Here is a 17,237-nt window from a genome sequence, read left to right as displayed (position 1 = left end):
GTTTATGTTATGCATTAGGCCACAAACTTTAGTCTGGGGCTGGGGCGCACGGCAGAACCTTAGATCCGATGGACAAAGGAGGGAAATGGCAAAGGCTGTCCTGGACCGTAATAAACATGACTGCTCTCAGAAGCCCATGAACAGGTGGTTTCATGAAAAACAAAACAAAACAAAACCGTACTGCTTTCAGATTAAAAAAAAAAAAAATCAAATGTTTCAGGCTTGTTTGTATAAAGTAAATAGAAGGTCAGTACACACTTGGCCAATTACAGCATTTTTTATGAGGCTATGACTGACTAGAATCTGGCCAAAATGAGTCCAACTGAAACAGCAAGAGCGAGCGTTTGGGGGAATGGGGTGAGGTTTTGGAGTGGCGATGAAAGTGAGAAAGAGGAAGAAAGCTTTCATTAAGCGGTTCACATTCTGGGAGGAGGATTTTTTTTTTTTTTTTTAAAGCATCCAGACTGATTTTATTTTCAATCAAAACAACCTCTTATTTAGTATATTTTTCCTTTTCGTTCTTCAACACATCTATAATGACTGCTTTCAAGACTTTATTTCCTGAATCTGACCAGCTCAGGGAGGGTCTCTATTGACTGCTTTTTTTCTCTTGTCTAAGGCTGAGGATTTTCCCGTGTCTTTCACGTCTAGTAATTCTTAATTGTATATTAGACATTGTGTATCTGATTCATGCCTATGAACAGCACTGATTTTTGTTCTAGCCAGCAATTCAGTTTCAGGCTGTTGAACTCACATAGGCCCACGGTGATACTTTATTAGGGCCGACCTGTGGGAGGCCCACAGGGGTTTGTAAGATCTTCTATCTTGTCAGGATTCACCTCCAAACTGGCTGCTCTGAAGAGCGTGTGGAGTCTTGGCTTTAGAAGCTATTAGGGCATCTCTAGAGCAGGTCACACTGGGACAAAGTCCTTATTTCTAAGGAGAGTCTTTCTGGTACCGCAGTTGGAAGACTCGAGTATGGACAAGCTGTTTCCACGCTGGCTGGGCTAGAATGCAGTGCCTGGCACTGCTCGACCTCTGGGCAACCTGCTCCCTTCTCACCCCTGCAGCTGCTGTGCTTTGGTAAGACTCACATCTCACCCTGAACGTGTCCACCCTGAGCCATGGACTCATGAAGGACCCTCGTACAGACTGCTGTGGCCTCTTTTTAACAGATCCCTCATCTCCAGTCCCTGGGCCACAGATTCCAGTAGCTTTAGCTGCCCCAACTCTGACCTCTCTCTCCTTGGGTTCTAGCTCACTCCACTGCAGCAAGGAAATTGTCTTCAGCCACTGAGCCAGACGACTACAGGGCTCCCCTCCTAAGTTTCCTTTCTCTCAGGAGTCACAGTCTTGCACCGCCTCTTGCCCAGAGCGTGAAATGCACCGAGTCATACATCTATCCACTTGTTTATGGTGGGAGAACTAGGGACGGCCGATGCTGAGCCTATCGGTGCGCTGCACTGCATGTGAACGCTGACATGCAAGTTCACATGCAAGTTGTAGACACTCACTGTCATCACAGCCGTCTCAGCGCACGGGGGAAGGAGAGGCTTCCGGTTCCTCGCAAAAGTGTCCCCCGACTTGATGATTCATTCCCTCCCTCATTCACGAATCCACATTCACTCCACAGTCACTCATTCAATAAACGTTTATTGCAAGGCTGCTATGTGCCAGACACTGTGCTGGCGGCTGGGGACACAGTTCTGGGAGACAGAAAGCATCCCCGCCCTCGTGGAGGGGACTCTGCTGGTCCTGCTCCAAAGCCGTGGCGTTGCTCATATAATCACTGACTTGAGAGAGAAAAGGGAGACTTGGCATGAGCAGAATATAAAGAATAATAAAAAGACCTATTACTTACATAATGCTTCCTACGTCCCAGGCACTGCTCTATGGGCTTTATCCACACTGATTTAATACCCATAGTTAAAAAGGAATTATTGTTATTAGAGCTGAGGAGACAGAGGCGGAGACGTGCCAGCTTGCTCACAGAGTCCTGAAAGGCAGAGACAGGACTCAAACCGAAGCAGTCTGACTCTGGCCCGCACAGACGCTACCGCTGCCTTGCTCTATTTCTCAAAGAGAGAAGAGAGAAGGAATGAGATTGGGGGTGGAGGGAGGAAACAGAGAGAGTTTTCTTTCTTTTTCCGAATTGTAAACTATTTTGTAAATTTTTAAACAATATTGATTGATTGATTTTTGACCGCACCCGCAGCATGTTTAAATTTCCCGGCCAGAGATCAAACCCACACCATAGCAGTGACCTGGGCTGCTGCAGTGAAAACACCACATCTTCAACTCGCTGTGCCACAAGAGAACTCCAAAGAGATAGTCTCCAAACAAACAAAAATAAAAGCTTTCTTTTAAATAGAAGCCACCTGGGTGGGTGTCTGGGCAGGTTGAGAGAAGCAAATGAATCCCTATTCAAATAGGCACAGAGTAGAAGTTGATGGGGTTGGCACGTAAGTGCATAATTTTGTCCTTGTTTTTCCCAGCAGAAAAGAGGAATGCTCTGCTCCTTTCTTTCTTTTTTTTTTTTGTCTTTTGTCTTTTTTGTTGTTGTTGCTATTTCTTGGGCCGCTCCCTCGGCATATGGAGGTTCCCAGGCTAGGGGTTGAATCGGAGCTGGAGCCACCGGCCTACGCCAGGCCCACAGCAACGCGGGATCCGAGCCGCGTCTGCAACCTACACCACAGCTCACGGCAACGCGGGATCGTTAACCCACTGAGCAAGGGCAGGGACCGAACCCGCAACCTCATGGTTCCTAGTCAGATTCGTTAACCACTGCGCCACGACGGGAACTCCCCCTCTGCTCCTTTCAATCAGAAAAAGAATAGCAGGCTGTCCCGAATCTGTGCCTTCACGGTTCCCTGGGGACGCTGAGGATGTAGATGGAAGTGACTGAATTCTAGCAAGTGGCATATGCAGAACTAGTCCCATCCAATGCTTCAATAAAAAGCGCTCTGGGATCAGGGACCTATGAGAATCATATTAGCCCTCTTGGCGACTTCAAATGCATATCATCAGCATAGGAAACCATCTGATTAAATCCTATGGTAAAGGAACTCAAGTCATTTAACTCAGGATTTCCCCAAATCAGCTGATCACAGAACCCTTCGGTGAATCAGTGAATCAGTGGGTTGTGGGGGGGGGGGGGAGCGTATGAGAGAAGCTGGCAAACATCCACGAGAATGACTCTTCTATGAAACCTATTTTAGAATTTGCTGTTTAATAGCCAACACAAAACTAAAAAAAAAAATCCATTTTCAGAGGAGGTCCGACCTAACTATTCCTGTGCCAAGTGGTGAGCCTTACAAAGAGAATGTGAATAGAGCTGCAGCTTAGGAATAAGAGGATACTAAATTTTTATTAGGCAGTAAATGACAAGGGATGAGTGCACTCATGTACCCGTTTGAGCCTGAGCATGCGATTCCTTTACAGCTTACGTCAAACTGATGAACACCTTTTAAAAATGAAGTTTATCTGAAAACACCAGTTATTTTAATACAAACATATTTTGTACGGAAAACAGTATAATTAAGAGCCATGGCCATGTTTGTTATCATGTCTTGAAGTTAACCCAGTTACCCATTTCTGGGGGGGGGGGGTCACACGTTGTTCAAGCCATCCTGTCACCTCGAGGCAGCAACCCAAACTATCTCGCAATATCTACCAATACAGATATTGATACAGTCTATATTCCTATGTCACAATAACCTGAAGGAAACACCCAGATGTAGCCCAGTGCTTCTCATCAACCTTTTTAAGGAGACTTACCTGACTTCACCCTATAGAGCTCACCTATCACCCGCCTACTAATGAGAGGTGGTGGCAGTAGACAGTTTCCTGTGCTCTGCCAGTGCCCTGGCCTTTCTTTCCTCCATGCTAGGATGCTAAGGTGGCCTTCCCAACTCTAGCCGAGGCCTGAAATGCGAGGATGCGCCCTGCCCTCTCAATCCAGCACTTAAAATCTCCTGGTCACCTCTCATAGCATTTTCAGCCTCTGCCAACTCCTGCTGTGTTCTTTCCTTAGGTTGCTGCCCCCCAATTATCTACAGCATGGTGATGATTCTTTTTTTGTCTTTCTGTATCCCCCCTCTGTCCAGCTGCCCACTTTATTTTTCCAACATTAGTTTCCCGAACTCTCTTCTGACTTTTACCTAGTACTTTACTTTCTGACATCGCAGCAAATCAGGCTGTACAGTGATTAGAAAAACAGGTTCTGGAGCCTAACTGTGCAGGTTTGAACCTAAGACTCCACTTCATACCAGCCGGGGACCCAGGGTACGTAACTTTCCTGAGTCTCAACTTTTGAGCCTGTAAAGTGGAGATTATCATAGTATCTCGTGGTCACCGAGAAATTTAAAAGAAATAACTAATGCAAAAGAAACGCTTAGCATGGAGCTCAAGGCATATAATGAGTTACATTTGCTTTTTCTAGTATTATTTCTTCTATGTTCTCTCTTATAGCCAAAATCTAGCTTTTCTTCTTGCCCTTTATATCTTTTCTCCAGGAATATAAAGATGCTACAGACAAAGCAATGACCTTCCCTAACACATGAGCTTACCGCCGTCTCTCATGTCACAAAATTAACAGAACTTCCTATCCTCAAAATTCCTATTCATCTTTTCCCCCCAGAACTACTCCTACAGCCTTCAGTAATTCATCCTATCTTGCTATTTATCTTTAAATTGTTTTTATTTTAAAATTTGCTCAGGTGTTGTCACAGACCCACTTTTAGGGGACTTAAAGTTTCATTCAATATACTATGTTCAAGAGAGTAAAGCAATTTAAAATAAGTGCAAATAAAGGCTCCAATTCCTACTCAATTCTTTTTTTAATCCAAAAAGCTATCTCCATATTAAGAACCTTAGCTCTGTGGTTTCGCTTAATGTTATTGCCCAAAAAAGTTTCCTCTCTATTTTGAGGTGCCCAAAAGAACATCAGAGTTGCATAAACAGATATATGAACAGACAAATATTGATTCTTTTCCTGTATTCACTGCTCAGCAAAATTAAGACTACTTCCTTAGAGGTTTAAGGAAAAAGACATTTTTTTGTTCAACTTTGCTTTATAATAGTACTCTTTTCGGCAGTGCTCAAGATATTGCCATCAAGCAGACTTTCACATTACCCAACCTTCACTAGTCTCTTCCTGAATCCCTACTGCCTTCATGTGAATTTCATTATGTGTCCCTTCTATATCAAAGGCCCTTAAGACTCCCTTTTTTTCAAGTTCAATTTTTTAAAAATTATAGTTGATTTACAATGTTGTTTTAGTTTCAGGAGTACAGCAAAGTGATTCCGTTATCACTTGCACCTCTGCAGCAACCCGAGCTGCTGGAGTCAGATTCTTAACCCACTTCACCACAGTGGGAACTCCTGTTTGTAGCTTTTTAAGGAACCTCCATACTGTTCTTTGCAGTGGCTGTACCAATTTGCATTCCCACCAACAGTGTAGGAGGGCTCCTTTTTTCTCATACCTTCTTCAGCATTTATTATTTGTAGACTTTTTAATTTTTTATTGAAGTATAGTTGGTTTACAATGTTGTGATAATTGCTGCTGTACAACAAAGTGATTCAGTTATACATGTACATAAATCCCTTCTTTTTCAGATTCTTTTCCCATACAGATGATCACAGAATACTGGGTAGAGTTCCCTGTGCTATACAGCAGATCATATTTGTCAGTCATTCCATATTACTATTTGTAGATTTTTTGAGGATGGCCATTCTGACGGGTGTTAAGCGGCAGCTCACTATAGTTTCGATTTGCATTTCTCTAATAATTAACAATGGTGAACATCTTTTCATGTGCCTCATTGGCCATCCGAATGTCTCCTTTGGAGAAATGTCTATTTAGGTTTTCTGCCTAGTTCTGATTGGGTTGTTCAGCTTTTTTGATACTAAGCTATACAAGCTATTGGTATATTTTGGCAATTAATTTCTTGGTAGCGTCGTTTGCAAATATTTTCTCTCATCCTATAGACTGTCTTTTTATTTTTTAATGGCTTCCTTTGCTATGCAAAACCTCTTAAGTTTAATTAGGTCCCATTTATTAATTTTTGTTTTTCTATTACTCTGAGATGGATCCAAAAAAATACGCTGCAATTTATGTCAAAGGGTTTTCTGCCTATGTTTTCCTCTAGGAGTTTTAGAGAATCCAGTCCCCTTAAGGCTTCTCTTGGCATTCTTTCCCCTATGGCCAGACTTGGATTCCTCCTTGCAGCTCTCCAACGCTCAGCTCTCTTTTCCATCTACCAGGTGTTTGTCACCTGCAACTCAGTACCCAGCGTGTCTACCATGTGTTCAGCGCTACGTGGTGAATGCGGCACTGAACACGAAGGGATCCCGAGTGAGAAGGGGTGTCCGGAACCTGTGCAATCGTCCATACATAGTCCTTCTCTTGACCTACAGGTCACAAGTAAACAACTCAATCCCCCACAGGTCTGCCTCTCTACCACCAAGGATGTGACGTGGCAAATTCTCTTATCTTCTCAGGCCTCTAAATGCAATGATATGTCTGGTTCAAGACACTGACCTAACTTCAGGACCTAACTTCCAGTTTATAGCAAATAAGAGACAGAGGAACCTGCCAAATGGCCTCTTGAAGACGCCAAAGAAAACCCGGAAGGTGGGAGCACGTGGTGGGATGCTGGCGCATCTCTTTAATAAGTCACTGTCAATGAAAGGGGCTGCATCAGGATAAAAGCAACTTGGGGGGGGCAAGATATTGAGGTACAATGTGATGTTCTGAATTGGATGCTGGGCTAGACAAACATCTACCATGGACTTGTTTAGATCATCTGGGGAAACCTGCATATGATCTGGATATTAGATTAGATGCAAATGTACTGAAATCGAAAAAGACCAGTCACAAAACTGAGCAAAAGCGAAAAAACATAGGCACAGCTTTTGGTTAAAAATTATATAGCCTTTTTAAAATTTGTTATTGAAATACATTTACTATTACATAGTTTTCTTTCTTTCTTTTCTTTCTTTCTTTCTTTTTTTTTTTTTTTTGTTTGTTGCTTTTTAGGGCCACACCTACGGCACATGGAAGTTCCCAGGCTCGGGGTCGAATCAGAGCCGCAGTTGCGAGCCTACGCCACAGCCATAGCAACATCAGATCCAAGCTGCATCTGCCAGCCTACAACTACACCTAAGGAGCTGCAACGCTGGATCCTTAACCCTCTGAGCAAGGCCTGCGTCCGCATGGATACTAGTTGGGTTCATTACTGCTGAGCCACAACGGGAACTCCTGTTAACACAGTATTTTTTAAAAGTGATCTGAAAAATATGTGTCGGGTGTTACCAGTAGTGAGATCTGGATGGTGGGAATGTGATGTTTTGCTAAAAATTTTTTTTGTTTGATGACATTTTCTACTTTTCTTCAATGCCTATATATGGCTGTAATAATAAAAGGTTATTTTGAAAAAAGGACCCATCTTCTCCCAGCAGACTCATCTCAGAAAGTTCACACCCACTGACTACACTCTGACTCTAGGATGCGAGCATATCCTGCTTGATTCAAGTTCTCTGGTGCTTTTTTGTCTGTAGCCCTTGTCCCTATTCTTCAGTTTCACTGGCATCCCAAATCACACGGGCATAGTATTTATTTCTTTAGTGAATATAATGCTTGTGTAATTAGTAGACCCCTGCTGCCAACATGGCTGACAATATAAGCAGGAAGAATGAATGTGAAAATCTCATAGATTCTTATTAGAATAAGGCTTGTTTAGTACACACCTTTGTAACATATTTTACCCAAAATACAACAGCCATACTATTAAGAAGTCCTACTAAATACTATTGTTAATCTCTAAGACTATTTATCTTATTCTTCAATATTAGTAGGCTAATTCACACACATGCATATCATAATTCTAATGTATACTTAAACTTTTCGAAATCCGAGCTCATCTCTGGAAACACAGGGTTTGTGAGAAACCCAGATAAGCACATATATCTTTATCGGTATCTGATGTGATTTTGAAAGTGTTTCACTTAAAACATCTCAAAAATTATGGGTAATGAAAAACTGTAGATATTTTATCTCACTTCCAGGAAAGGCTGATAAATGGGAACCCACAGAAGATATGTAAATAGATGCTTATAGTAATGAATCCTTTAAAAAACATCCTTCATACAAGAACTTGAAACTGAGCATGGCGACTTCAATTCAAAGCCCTCTCTAGACAAGATTTAAGTAAATTTTCTAAAAAGGCATTAAGATGGAACAGTACAGATAATTCATTCCCAGCTTTCCAGCTCAGACCCTGAACCTCAGCTCTGGTACCAAGAAACTTGCAACATTCTTTGCTTTATATAAAAAAGGGACAGTCAAGCGAAATTCATGCGCTGAATTACGAGCAGAGAATTTTTCATTCCCACTAAAAATTAGTTTTGCTTTTCCTTTGCCTTTTTCTGTTTGAAGGGGGTGTGTGTTTTCTTAACATAAGTTGATTTTAGGTTCTCTTCAAAAATTCCTGTCTACTTAACTATTTGAGTTGGCTCAAACACCAAGTCCTCTTTTAGGCCCGATGCATCAAGTCCTAACTGTTCTCCAAAGTTGTGCTCAAAGGTTCGGTTTCAGTAAAAACGCCTGTTCCTCTACTCAGATGGGGTCAGCTGAGAATGTTTCCACAAAAGATGAGCTGCTACTAAGTAACTTCGATATCAAATTATTTCAATTTGCTATATATCCTGCTATATTCTTTTTTTAATTGTTATTTCCCCAACACAATTATTTTTTTCCACTATATATCCTGATATATTCTGATAATGCAACCCTGTTCTGCATTCATAAAGCACCTCTCCACCCCAGGGTTTAAAGGTTTCACTCAGATGTAAATCTACTAATCTCCCAAGTTGCCCTATGAAGTCAAAGTAGCATAGTCTAACTCTGCATACAAAATACTTCCAGAATGAGCTTATAAATCTATCGTGTTTTCAGCCACATGAACAGAGAACGACAGCCCTACCCCTCCCCAACAGAGAAACAAGAAAATTCCATATACAGGTTGATTTTAAATAATCTCCCGTAAATATTTTAAGCCTGAAAACATTTTTTCTACCCTGTTAAAAAATGCACATTTAAAAAATAAATATGTGGCAAATATGAGGTTGCTATAAATTCTGAAAATGGCTTACCTATTAATGTAACTGAGGGCAACATAGGTTGGCTGCTGTAATTCTTGTTTTTCTAAAACACGTGGATCTGTATCTGAAATAAAAACACAATTATGATCTTTCAGCTTTCGCATCAGAATATATGAGGCTACCTAACCTAAAGTAGCAGAGGCTAAACAGAGAAAAAGATTAATGATCGCGCAAAAATCAATTTACAATTTTCAAGAAAACACGGTCAGCAAAGTATAATCATTTGTTCATTCATTCATAAATAACAAGATATTACATTACTTTTCAAGAGAATTCCAAACATCAACAGTGATAAAATGTCCATCTGTCACACAAACTCTTGCACAATCCCCCTCATAAATATTGGTTTTCACTGCTTACAGTTACAATGTTGGCATGGTTTTAGGTGGTTAATCGGCCTAAGAAAGAAAGTCTCTGTTAATTATGCTCACTTCAATGCTGGAACAAATTAGGTGCCATTGGAAAGCTCCATCCATTTGAAAGTCTACTCCGCATTGTTCTTATTCACTGAACACTTTCTGGGGGGTTTGGATTCACATTCTAGAAGGCAACTTGTCCCCTCTTTAACTGTACAATGACTCCATTATAACTTTTCTAGACTCACAATCAGAAATTCTCATGCTGGTTCAGAATCCACAAACACCACATTCACCAGAGGATTTCTTTCCCTCTTGAAGAGATAGAATTCAACACCATGGCAACCTTCGGTAGTGATGCTTCCCCAACACAGCACCAAAAATGTACCTTTCACCATGAGAAACATATTTTCAAGCCTCTCAGGTGGAGAAATGACGGTGGCAAATGTATGCAAAGGCAACGTTTCTATAGTAAAGCAAAGAAACGGAACACATTTCATTGTCTTAGAAAAAGGTTCAGACATTTCACACAGATTTCTTTTCATTACAACCTCGTTTAAAACCATCTCATTATGAGAACTCTCCCAGCTGCACTTGGCAGGAACACCTTCTTTGATGTAATGACAGATGGTGTTTCAAGAACCTTTGTACAGGAAGTGTTTACTGCACGTGGTGGATGTAAGATACACATGCTGACGCCAAAGTGCATTCACAGGTGACGGGCGCAGGGGTGCAGACACAGTGGCACAGACCCCAGGTGGCAAAAATGATCGCGCAAAAATCAATTTACAATGCTTTCCACTCCCAGACCACAGCCGGACAGTAGTGGCCATTTTATTCTTGGTGTTGGAGTTAACAATCTCATGTTCACGTTATCGTTTTTCCTCTGCCAAGAATTTCAGGGATGTAACTATTCAGAAATCCCGCTTCCTGGGCCTTGGCCATGGCAAGTCCATGAAAGCCAAATTCTGAAACAAGAGACAAAGTTTCTCTGAATGGCTCCATCAAGTCGGGTCTCAAGGTTTTGGCAGGGCAAGTGAGAACACATCAGTAACTCAGCATTTCCTCTCCCTCCTGTGATGGCATATGCAACCGAGGCTGTTGTTGATCACAGGCTTACAGATTCAACCCACTGTTCTCTAAACACAGGGAAACCACTCTTGTAGGGAACCAGTTTTTAAATGCAACCCTTACTCACACACATCTAAGTTTGCTGGAACCCAAAGCATACCTATGCTGCTTTTTTTTTTTTTTTTTTTTTTTGGCTTTTTAGGGCCCCACCCTCGGCCGTGTCTGTAACCTACACCCCAGCTCATGGCCATGCCAGATCCTTTACCCACTGAGCAAGGCCAGGGATCGAACCCGTGTCCTCATGGATACTAGGTGGGTTTGTCACTATTGAGCCACAACAGGAACTCCTACCCATGCTTCTGAGAGTAACATTCTGTACATTTCACCTGCGTTCCCTGGAGAGGCATCAGCAGAACAGGGCTCACCAGGGAAAGCTGTTTTATCCGCAGAAAGGTCTACTGGGATGCCAAGTCGGCCATGTGTGCAAATGGTGACTGACAGACCGATCCTGCAAGGTTTTTCCAGGTGTTTAACGAGGTAAGAAATACACAGTTGGAGACAAAACCCATGACATTGAAAAGAAAGGAGGAAGAGAAGAAAGAACAAGGCAATGACCGCAAATGTCTGGGTGGAAATTTTCTCAAGCGCTCCCAGAACCCTTTCACCTCAAGTTTAGGCATTGAGGGCCAAGACACATTATTGGACATTGATGTCCCTTCAGAGACAGGGACCTGAACTCATCCCTCCATAGAGACCTCTGGTGCACGAATACATAAGCTGCATTATTCTGAAAGAAAAGAGCACTGCTCTAAAATGTCTGGACAAAGGGGAAAAGAGTTAAGAGGGCAATAAACATGTGCACCTCCTTCACCGATGCCTGTAACCAAAATTCAGTCCAACAGTGTTCCCGCAAACCATCTTCTAAAGCTTTGTTTCCAAATTACGTGGTTTTTTGTTTTGTTTTTTTGTTTGTTTGTTTGTCTTTTTAGGGCTCCACCCACAGTGTATGGATGTTCCCAGGCTAGGGATCAAATTGGAGCTGTAGCCGCCAGCCTGAGCCACAGCCACAGCAACACCAAATCCGAAGCCATGTCTGTGACCTACACCAAGCTTACGGCAACACGGGATCCTTAACCCACTGAGTGAGGCCAAGGATCGAACCCATGTCCCCATGGATACCAGTCGGGTTCATTACTGCTGAGCTAATGGGACCTCGCAAATTATGTAATTTCTCAAATACTTTAAATACCACCTAAGATACCTTGACTTATTTGTTTTGAATATTAGTGTATGTATGTTTGTACACCTGCACGCAGTCACGCGTTTGTACCGTTCTTTTTCTTCCTCACAGTACCCTCAAATTTGGAGTGGTAAAATGCACTTCCAGAAGCTTCTAAATGCCACTCTCCAAAACATCTAGAAGCACCTCAAGCAGGATTCTCCAGTTTTTCTAGAATGAAGATTCTGGAAACCAACAAGAAGGTAGAACTTCCATACAAATGTCTACCAGGCTGAGGCATCTCTTTCAGATTAAATGTTTCCTTGAGCAACCTTTGGAACATCCATGAAAGCTTTGCATTCTTTTTTTTTTTTGTCTTTTTTGTCATTTTAAGGCCACACCCATAGCATATGGAGGTTCTCAGGCTAGGGGTCTAATCGGAGCTACACCTGCCAGCCTACACCACAGCCACAGCAACACCAGATCCAAGCCCCGTCTGCAACCAATACCACAAATCACGGCAACGCCAGATCCTTAACCCACTGAGCAAGGCCAGGGATCGAACCCGCAACCTCATGGTTCCTAGTCGGATTTGCTGCCACTGTGCCAAGACGGGAACTCCACACTCTTAAATCGAAATCAGGCGCTTGATGCCCACAAATCTGGAGAAGCCTGCACAAGTGCGACGGGAGGGAAAGCACGAGGGGGGCTGGTCGCGCATAACCATCAGCCCGGACACCCGCTTCCTGGCTGCCGCTGTGCGAGATCACGACTCACCGTTTTATGGATTTCATCGCACTGTTGCGCACTCTGCATTCAGTCAGAGCATAATAGCTGCCTGCATCAGCTCCCCCTCCCTGACGGAAGTAACGGCCTGATGCTAAGGACTCCGCACTAGAGTGACAAGGGACGAGGGTGTCCACGGCAGGCCGGGGACGTCCTCCCGAAGCCGCAGCGTCACGAGCCGAGGGAACTGGAGAGCGTGACACTCGCCACAGGACCTCCCTGACCGCAGCAACGACGACCCCCGCGGAACATGTTTTGCGGGGTGGCCACGCTAAGCCCTGGGAGACCAAGCGCAGCGGCTGACGCGCCCACGCCCCCAGAAACTTCTCCGGCTTGTGTGTGGCACTCCTGTGAACCTGGAACGCTGGCTACCTTTGCCCAGGGAAAAAAGCCATCTCAGAAATGTGTCACGGCCGCACGATGTTCCTGAACCGGGCCAGCGGCGAGGAAGGCCGGCAGTCCCCCAGGGCGGCGGCCGCCAGCCCCGCGGGACGCGCGCTACCGCTTGCACATCGCAGAAGCGGCAGGAAGATAAGCCCCAACTTTCTCAGCGCGGCAGGGCACAGCCAAAAAAAGCACCAAGAGAGGGCTGTTTTCTGTCTCCTCTCACCCCTTGCACACTCACAGATTTTAAGAGAATTCAAATATGAAAATGCATTTTAAAATACCCAAGCGATAAAAACCTATCAACTTCCTTCAAAGTTTCTAAAACACAGCACCCTCTAAAGCAGACAGCACAAATCAAATAAAGTGGACAGCCATGTGCCTCTTGTGTCCTTCCCAGCTCGTGATCACAGCCTGAGGCCATCTCTACGACAAGGACGGGACACAAAGTAGGCGCCTGCTGTAGCTCCTAGGGTCCTACCCACCTGGGGCTTCATAGATTCCATGAAATGCAAAGGGCTCCATGTCGCAGCACTGGCTTCCGTTACTTCTCAAGCAGTGACGAGAAGAGCCAGGCAGATGGCAGGAATAAGCAAAGGACGGTCTTTGGCCCCTTCTCAATAGGAACCAGAGTTACACAGGCTCACAGGAAGGCAAACAGCACAGCTTCTTCCATCAGGGAGGCCTGTCCATCAGCCCTGCGGCCTCTGGTGCTGGGGACCCAATGGCAAACGAGTGCCTGGATTTGGGACCTATGTTGAATCTTCTGCATCGCCATCTTCAGGCTTCCATGAAAACTCTATCAAGGCTGTCTGCTGAGTTAACTGAGGCTCAACGATGAGCTTATGGGCTTTTTGGCTAGGCTTTAGCTAGTCTCTGTTGCTGGAATTATGTGAATTTAAGAAAGTCAACCAGACTCCCTCTCAACCAGACTCAGGAGGTCTCCATCAGCCTTGAGCTCCTTGCAGGCTGGGAGGCAGCAGTGAGGGGGAGATAGGACATCAAGCTCCCCTGAGAAGCCTTCTTCAAATTCTCTATCCTCCAAATGCCGGGCTCTTTTCTCAGTGGGCAGGGCCACGGTGGGAGGCCCGAGACGATGTGGGTGGGAGGGCAGGGGGCGATCTCCAGCCCTGGAAGGCCCCGGGGAGGCGGAGGCCCACCCAACCAGACAAAGGACCCTGGAAACGCCACTCTTCTTGGGAATGACCAGTAACAATTAATGGGCACAGTCTGCTTGCTCTCAGTCTTTCCCGCAAGAGCTGAACTCATAACGCCACAGACTTGAGCCTTCTGCCGCTGGGTGCGTCCATTCCGCGCCTTTCTCTGCACCGCCTCCTCCTCAGCATTGTCCCTGCACTTGGGTCACCCCCGAGGCAGAGTCGGGGCCTATCCTTCCCCTTTGCACCCGCCTCAGAGGTGAGCCCTCTCTACTTCGTTCATCTCTCCAACACTCAGCTCAGGGCCAGACATGGAAGAGATGCATGATAATTATTACATGGATACATTCATTCCACAATGAGGAAACGCAAGACTTGGGGTTAAGTATGGCAGCATTTGTTTCCTTCAAGGCCCCACCAAGGCAGAAATAAAGGAATTAAAAACTCTCCCAGGATGGAGAAAAAAGAGGAGACGGCAGACAAATGGTTTCCACCAGTATTTTACACGATGGATAACCCATACAGGAGTGATAAGTGACCTAGAGTCGAGGATGCCACAGTCTCAAGTGTCTGCCTCGAAGAAGACGCACAGAGCCAGGTGAACCCACTGCAGGAGCCCCAAGAGGTCCTGGACTTGGAGGCACCATGTTTTGCAAAAGGCAAGGAAGCGAAGGTCCAGGGCTGAACACAGAAGAGTGTTTAGAAGGTTGATGATCCAGAGACACTGAACCAGAAGACCAAGCACAGCAGAGATAGAGGGCAAGCAGGGTGAGCACAGAGCTGAAATCAAGGGGATTAAAGTGGAAATGCACCTACTCCACTGGTCCCAGGAACACCACCAGCCAGTCACGAGGACTCCTCTCTGATGAAGCTAAGTGGTCAGATGGGAGACGGCCAGATGCTGACATCTGGCAATTCCGTGATTAAATGATCTCCCTGCAGATAAGTGCAGGGTCAACAAGCACCATCCACGCCTCCATCCAGAGCCTCCCATCGGCTTTTTATTGTCCTGCTCTTAAGTAAAAGCCAAGAACAGCCAAGGAATGATCATTAGACATTTGAGGGGAAGCCCTGAACATGGACTGGGAGAAACCAAAACAAATAAATGGTGGGAGACGGGGAGACGGAACAAAGAAACAGACAAATTGAGGCTCGGAAAGTTAAGTGACAGGCCTATTTACACAAACCCAGTTAACAGCAGGGCTAGGGCCAGAAGCCTTGCATCCTGAGTCCCATTAGGGCAGCATTTTCACCACTATAAAGGGTGCTCATCCTCTGAAGTCAGCTCCCCGCCACCTTCCAGTTGTATCACTGGCCGCCATACCGACAATCTTTATAGCTTCCTTAAAAGCCCAGCAAAGTTCTGTTGCAACTTTCACTCCACTTTTAGGATGGAATTTTGATGAAGCAACAATTTGGAAAGACCAACTTTTAATTCACAGCTAGTTCAGCTGCTGAAATAAGTATTTCTTGCTGGCAACGGCCCTCTCAAAAATAAAAAAAAAAAAAAAAATTAAAAAATCCTACAATTGCACTTAACCCGCCTTTGAATGGATCAACTTTTCCTTCGTTTATAGACACGTCATTTGAAACTTTTCCCAAGCCATGATTTCCATTACAGGGCAGGCAGCACAAATTGCAGTGAGATTCTTGCCTTTCCAAATTCAATGTGAAATCCAGATGCAGTTAAGTGTTGCTGTAAACTTTATGAGTTAAATATCTAAAAGTCGGGGACACTGTGCCGTCTAATACCACCATCTATTAAAAAAGCATTCACGTTCCCATCTGAGCCTGAGTTTCCTCCACAAGTGAATGAATAAACAGCATCCAACCAAGTACTGTTTGGACAATGCTCTAGGAGGCTGATTTATAAACAGCATGTTGCAGCCTTTCCAGTTTTCACCATGACCAGAAGGTTAAAGTTATTAGAAATAGTTCTGATGAGGATGCTTTCCAACTCCTCACCACCCCATCAAATTCCCAGGGCCACTGACGACTGCCTGAGCGCAGTAGCTGTTTTCCCATACATATATGATGTGGAGCCCTATATATATATGACTCTCAGTCCATACTCTGCAGCAGTGACAGGATGTTATTTATCCACCCAAAGTCTCATCTTGCTACCTGGCACAAGAGAGACTGCCAGGGACCATCATCGCCGCTGGGTGTGCTTGTGAAGTTCATGGCCTGTCCATCCACATACAGCAACCCTGAAGACTGGAATGCTGGGATTAGACAACAGTAAAATTCTTCCAACTAGGAGTAAGGCCAAAACTTGGTCCTGTTTGATCTTATATGCATATGTGCACGCACACGCAAATATACATGTCTGCTTTCCCCAGAAATGAATCTGATGATGGATCCAAGTGGCATGAGATACACACGACCATACAGGAGCCTCCAAGTCAGCCCTGCCCATGGGAAGAGCCCATAGCAGGTATTTGGAAGAGAGGAGAGCTGCTGCTGGCTTTGGAAGTCCTCTCTTCAAGGCTGGAAGGGAAATGGATGTTCCTCAAAAGAGACCTTCCACTCCCTCTGCCTAAAACTTGTTTATCTAAGGTTATCCTACCTATCCCCCGAGGCGTCAGCCTATATAGTACCTCTACCACGCACTGTGCCGCACACGTTTGCTAATCTGTCTTAACACCCCACCAGAACAGAAGCTCCTTGAGGGGCCAGATCTCAGAGGCACAAACCCCAAGTCCAGTGCTCTGTAATTAATCAGTGAACAGAACTGAACAAATAAATGCATGCCCTGGACATGCATCACACCAAAGACACAAGACAAGCATCCAGCTCAAACTGTTCAAGTAGGAGAGGAACACAGACCCAAGCATGAAGTGATGATCCAGTCAGAAGACTCATAAGAGAAACATAAACCAGTAAGCCCAGATGTGCAGAGGACTATAAAATGGTGTAAAATTCAGACGTGGGGGTGGGGGCAGAGAGGGCTAACCAGGAAAGGATTTAGTGATGAATAGGAACTGAGCTGTTTTTTTAAAGAAAGGGAGTTAGGTAAAGGAATGGTTCATACATGAGGTTATGGGATCTAAAAATGGGATGAAGTTTGAAGCAGAAAGCACAGGTGGGAAGTCTGTGAGT

General features: G+C 44.5%; 1 protein-coding gene across 7 annotated transcripts in view; it reads right to left on the bottom strand.

The window, feature by feature from the left end:
* Positions 1–17,237, bottom strand: part of JAZF1 (JAZF zinc finger 1) — a 338,636-nt gene that overhangs the window by 138,959 nt on the left and 182,440 nt on the right. For 6 of the 7 annotated variants that reach the window (XR_014833151.1, XR_014833148.1, XR_014833149.1 and 3 more), the window contains 1 exon segment: positions 9,154–9,226. The exons of the other annotated variant lie outside the window; for it this stretch is intronic. Coding sequence is in view for 1 of the 6 variants with exons in the window: in NM_001315730.1 (NP_001302659.1) it covers positions 9,154–9,226 (73 nt within the window). In the remaining 5 variants the exon portion in view is untranslated. 7 annotated transcript variants of the gene reach the window in all.

This window comes from Sus scrofa, chromosome 18 (genome assembly GCF_054392235.1).
Source record: "Sus scrofa isolate SSC_HxYL_T2T_F1_AM1 chromosome 18, Sscrofa_HxYL_maternal_Yorkshire_Landrace_v2.0, whole genome shotgun sequence".
Classification (NCBI taxonomy): Eukaryota; Metazoa; Chordata; class Mammalia; order Artiodactyla; family Suidae; genus Sus; species Sus scrofa.
The sequence above is the reverse complement of the archived record's forward strand: the minus strand, read 5'-3'. Positions and strand labels throughout refer to the sequence as shown.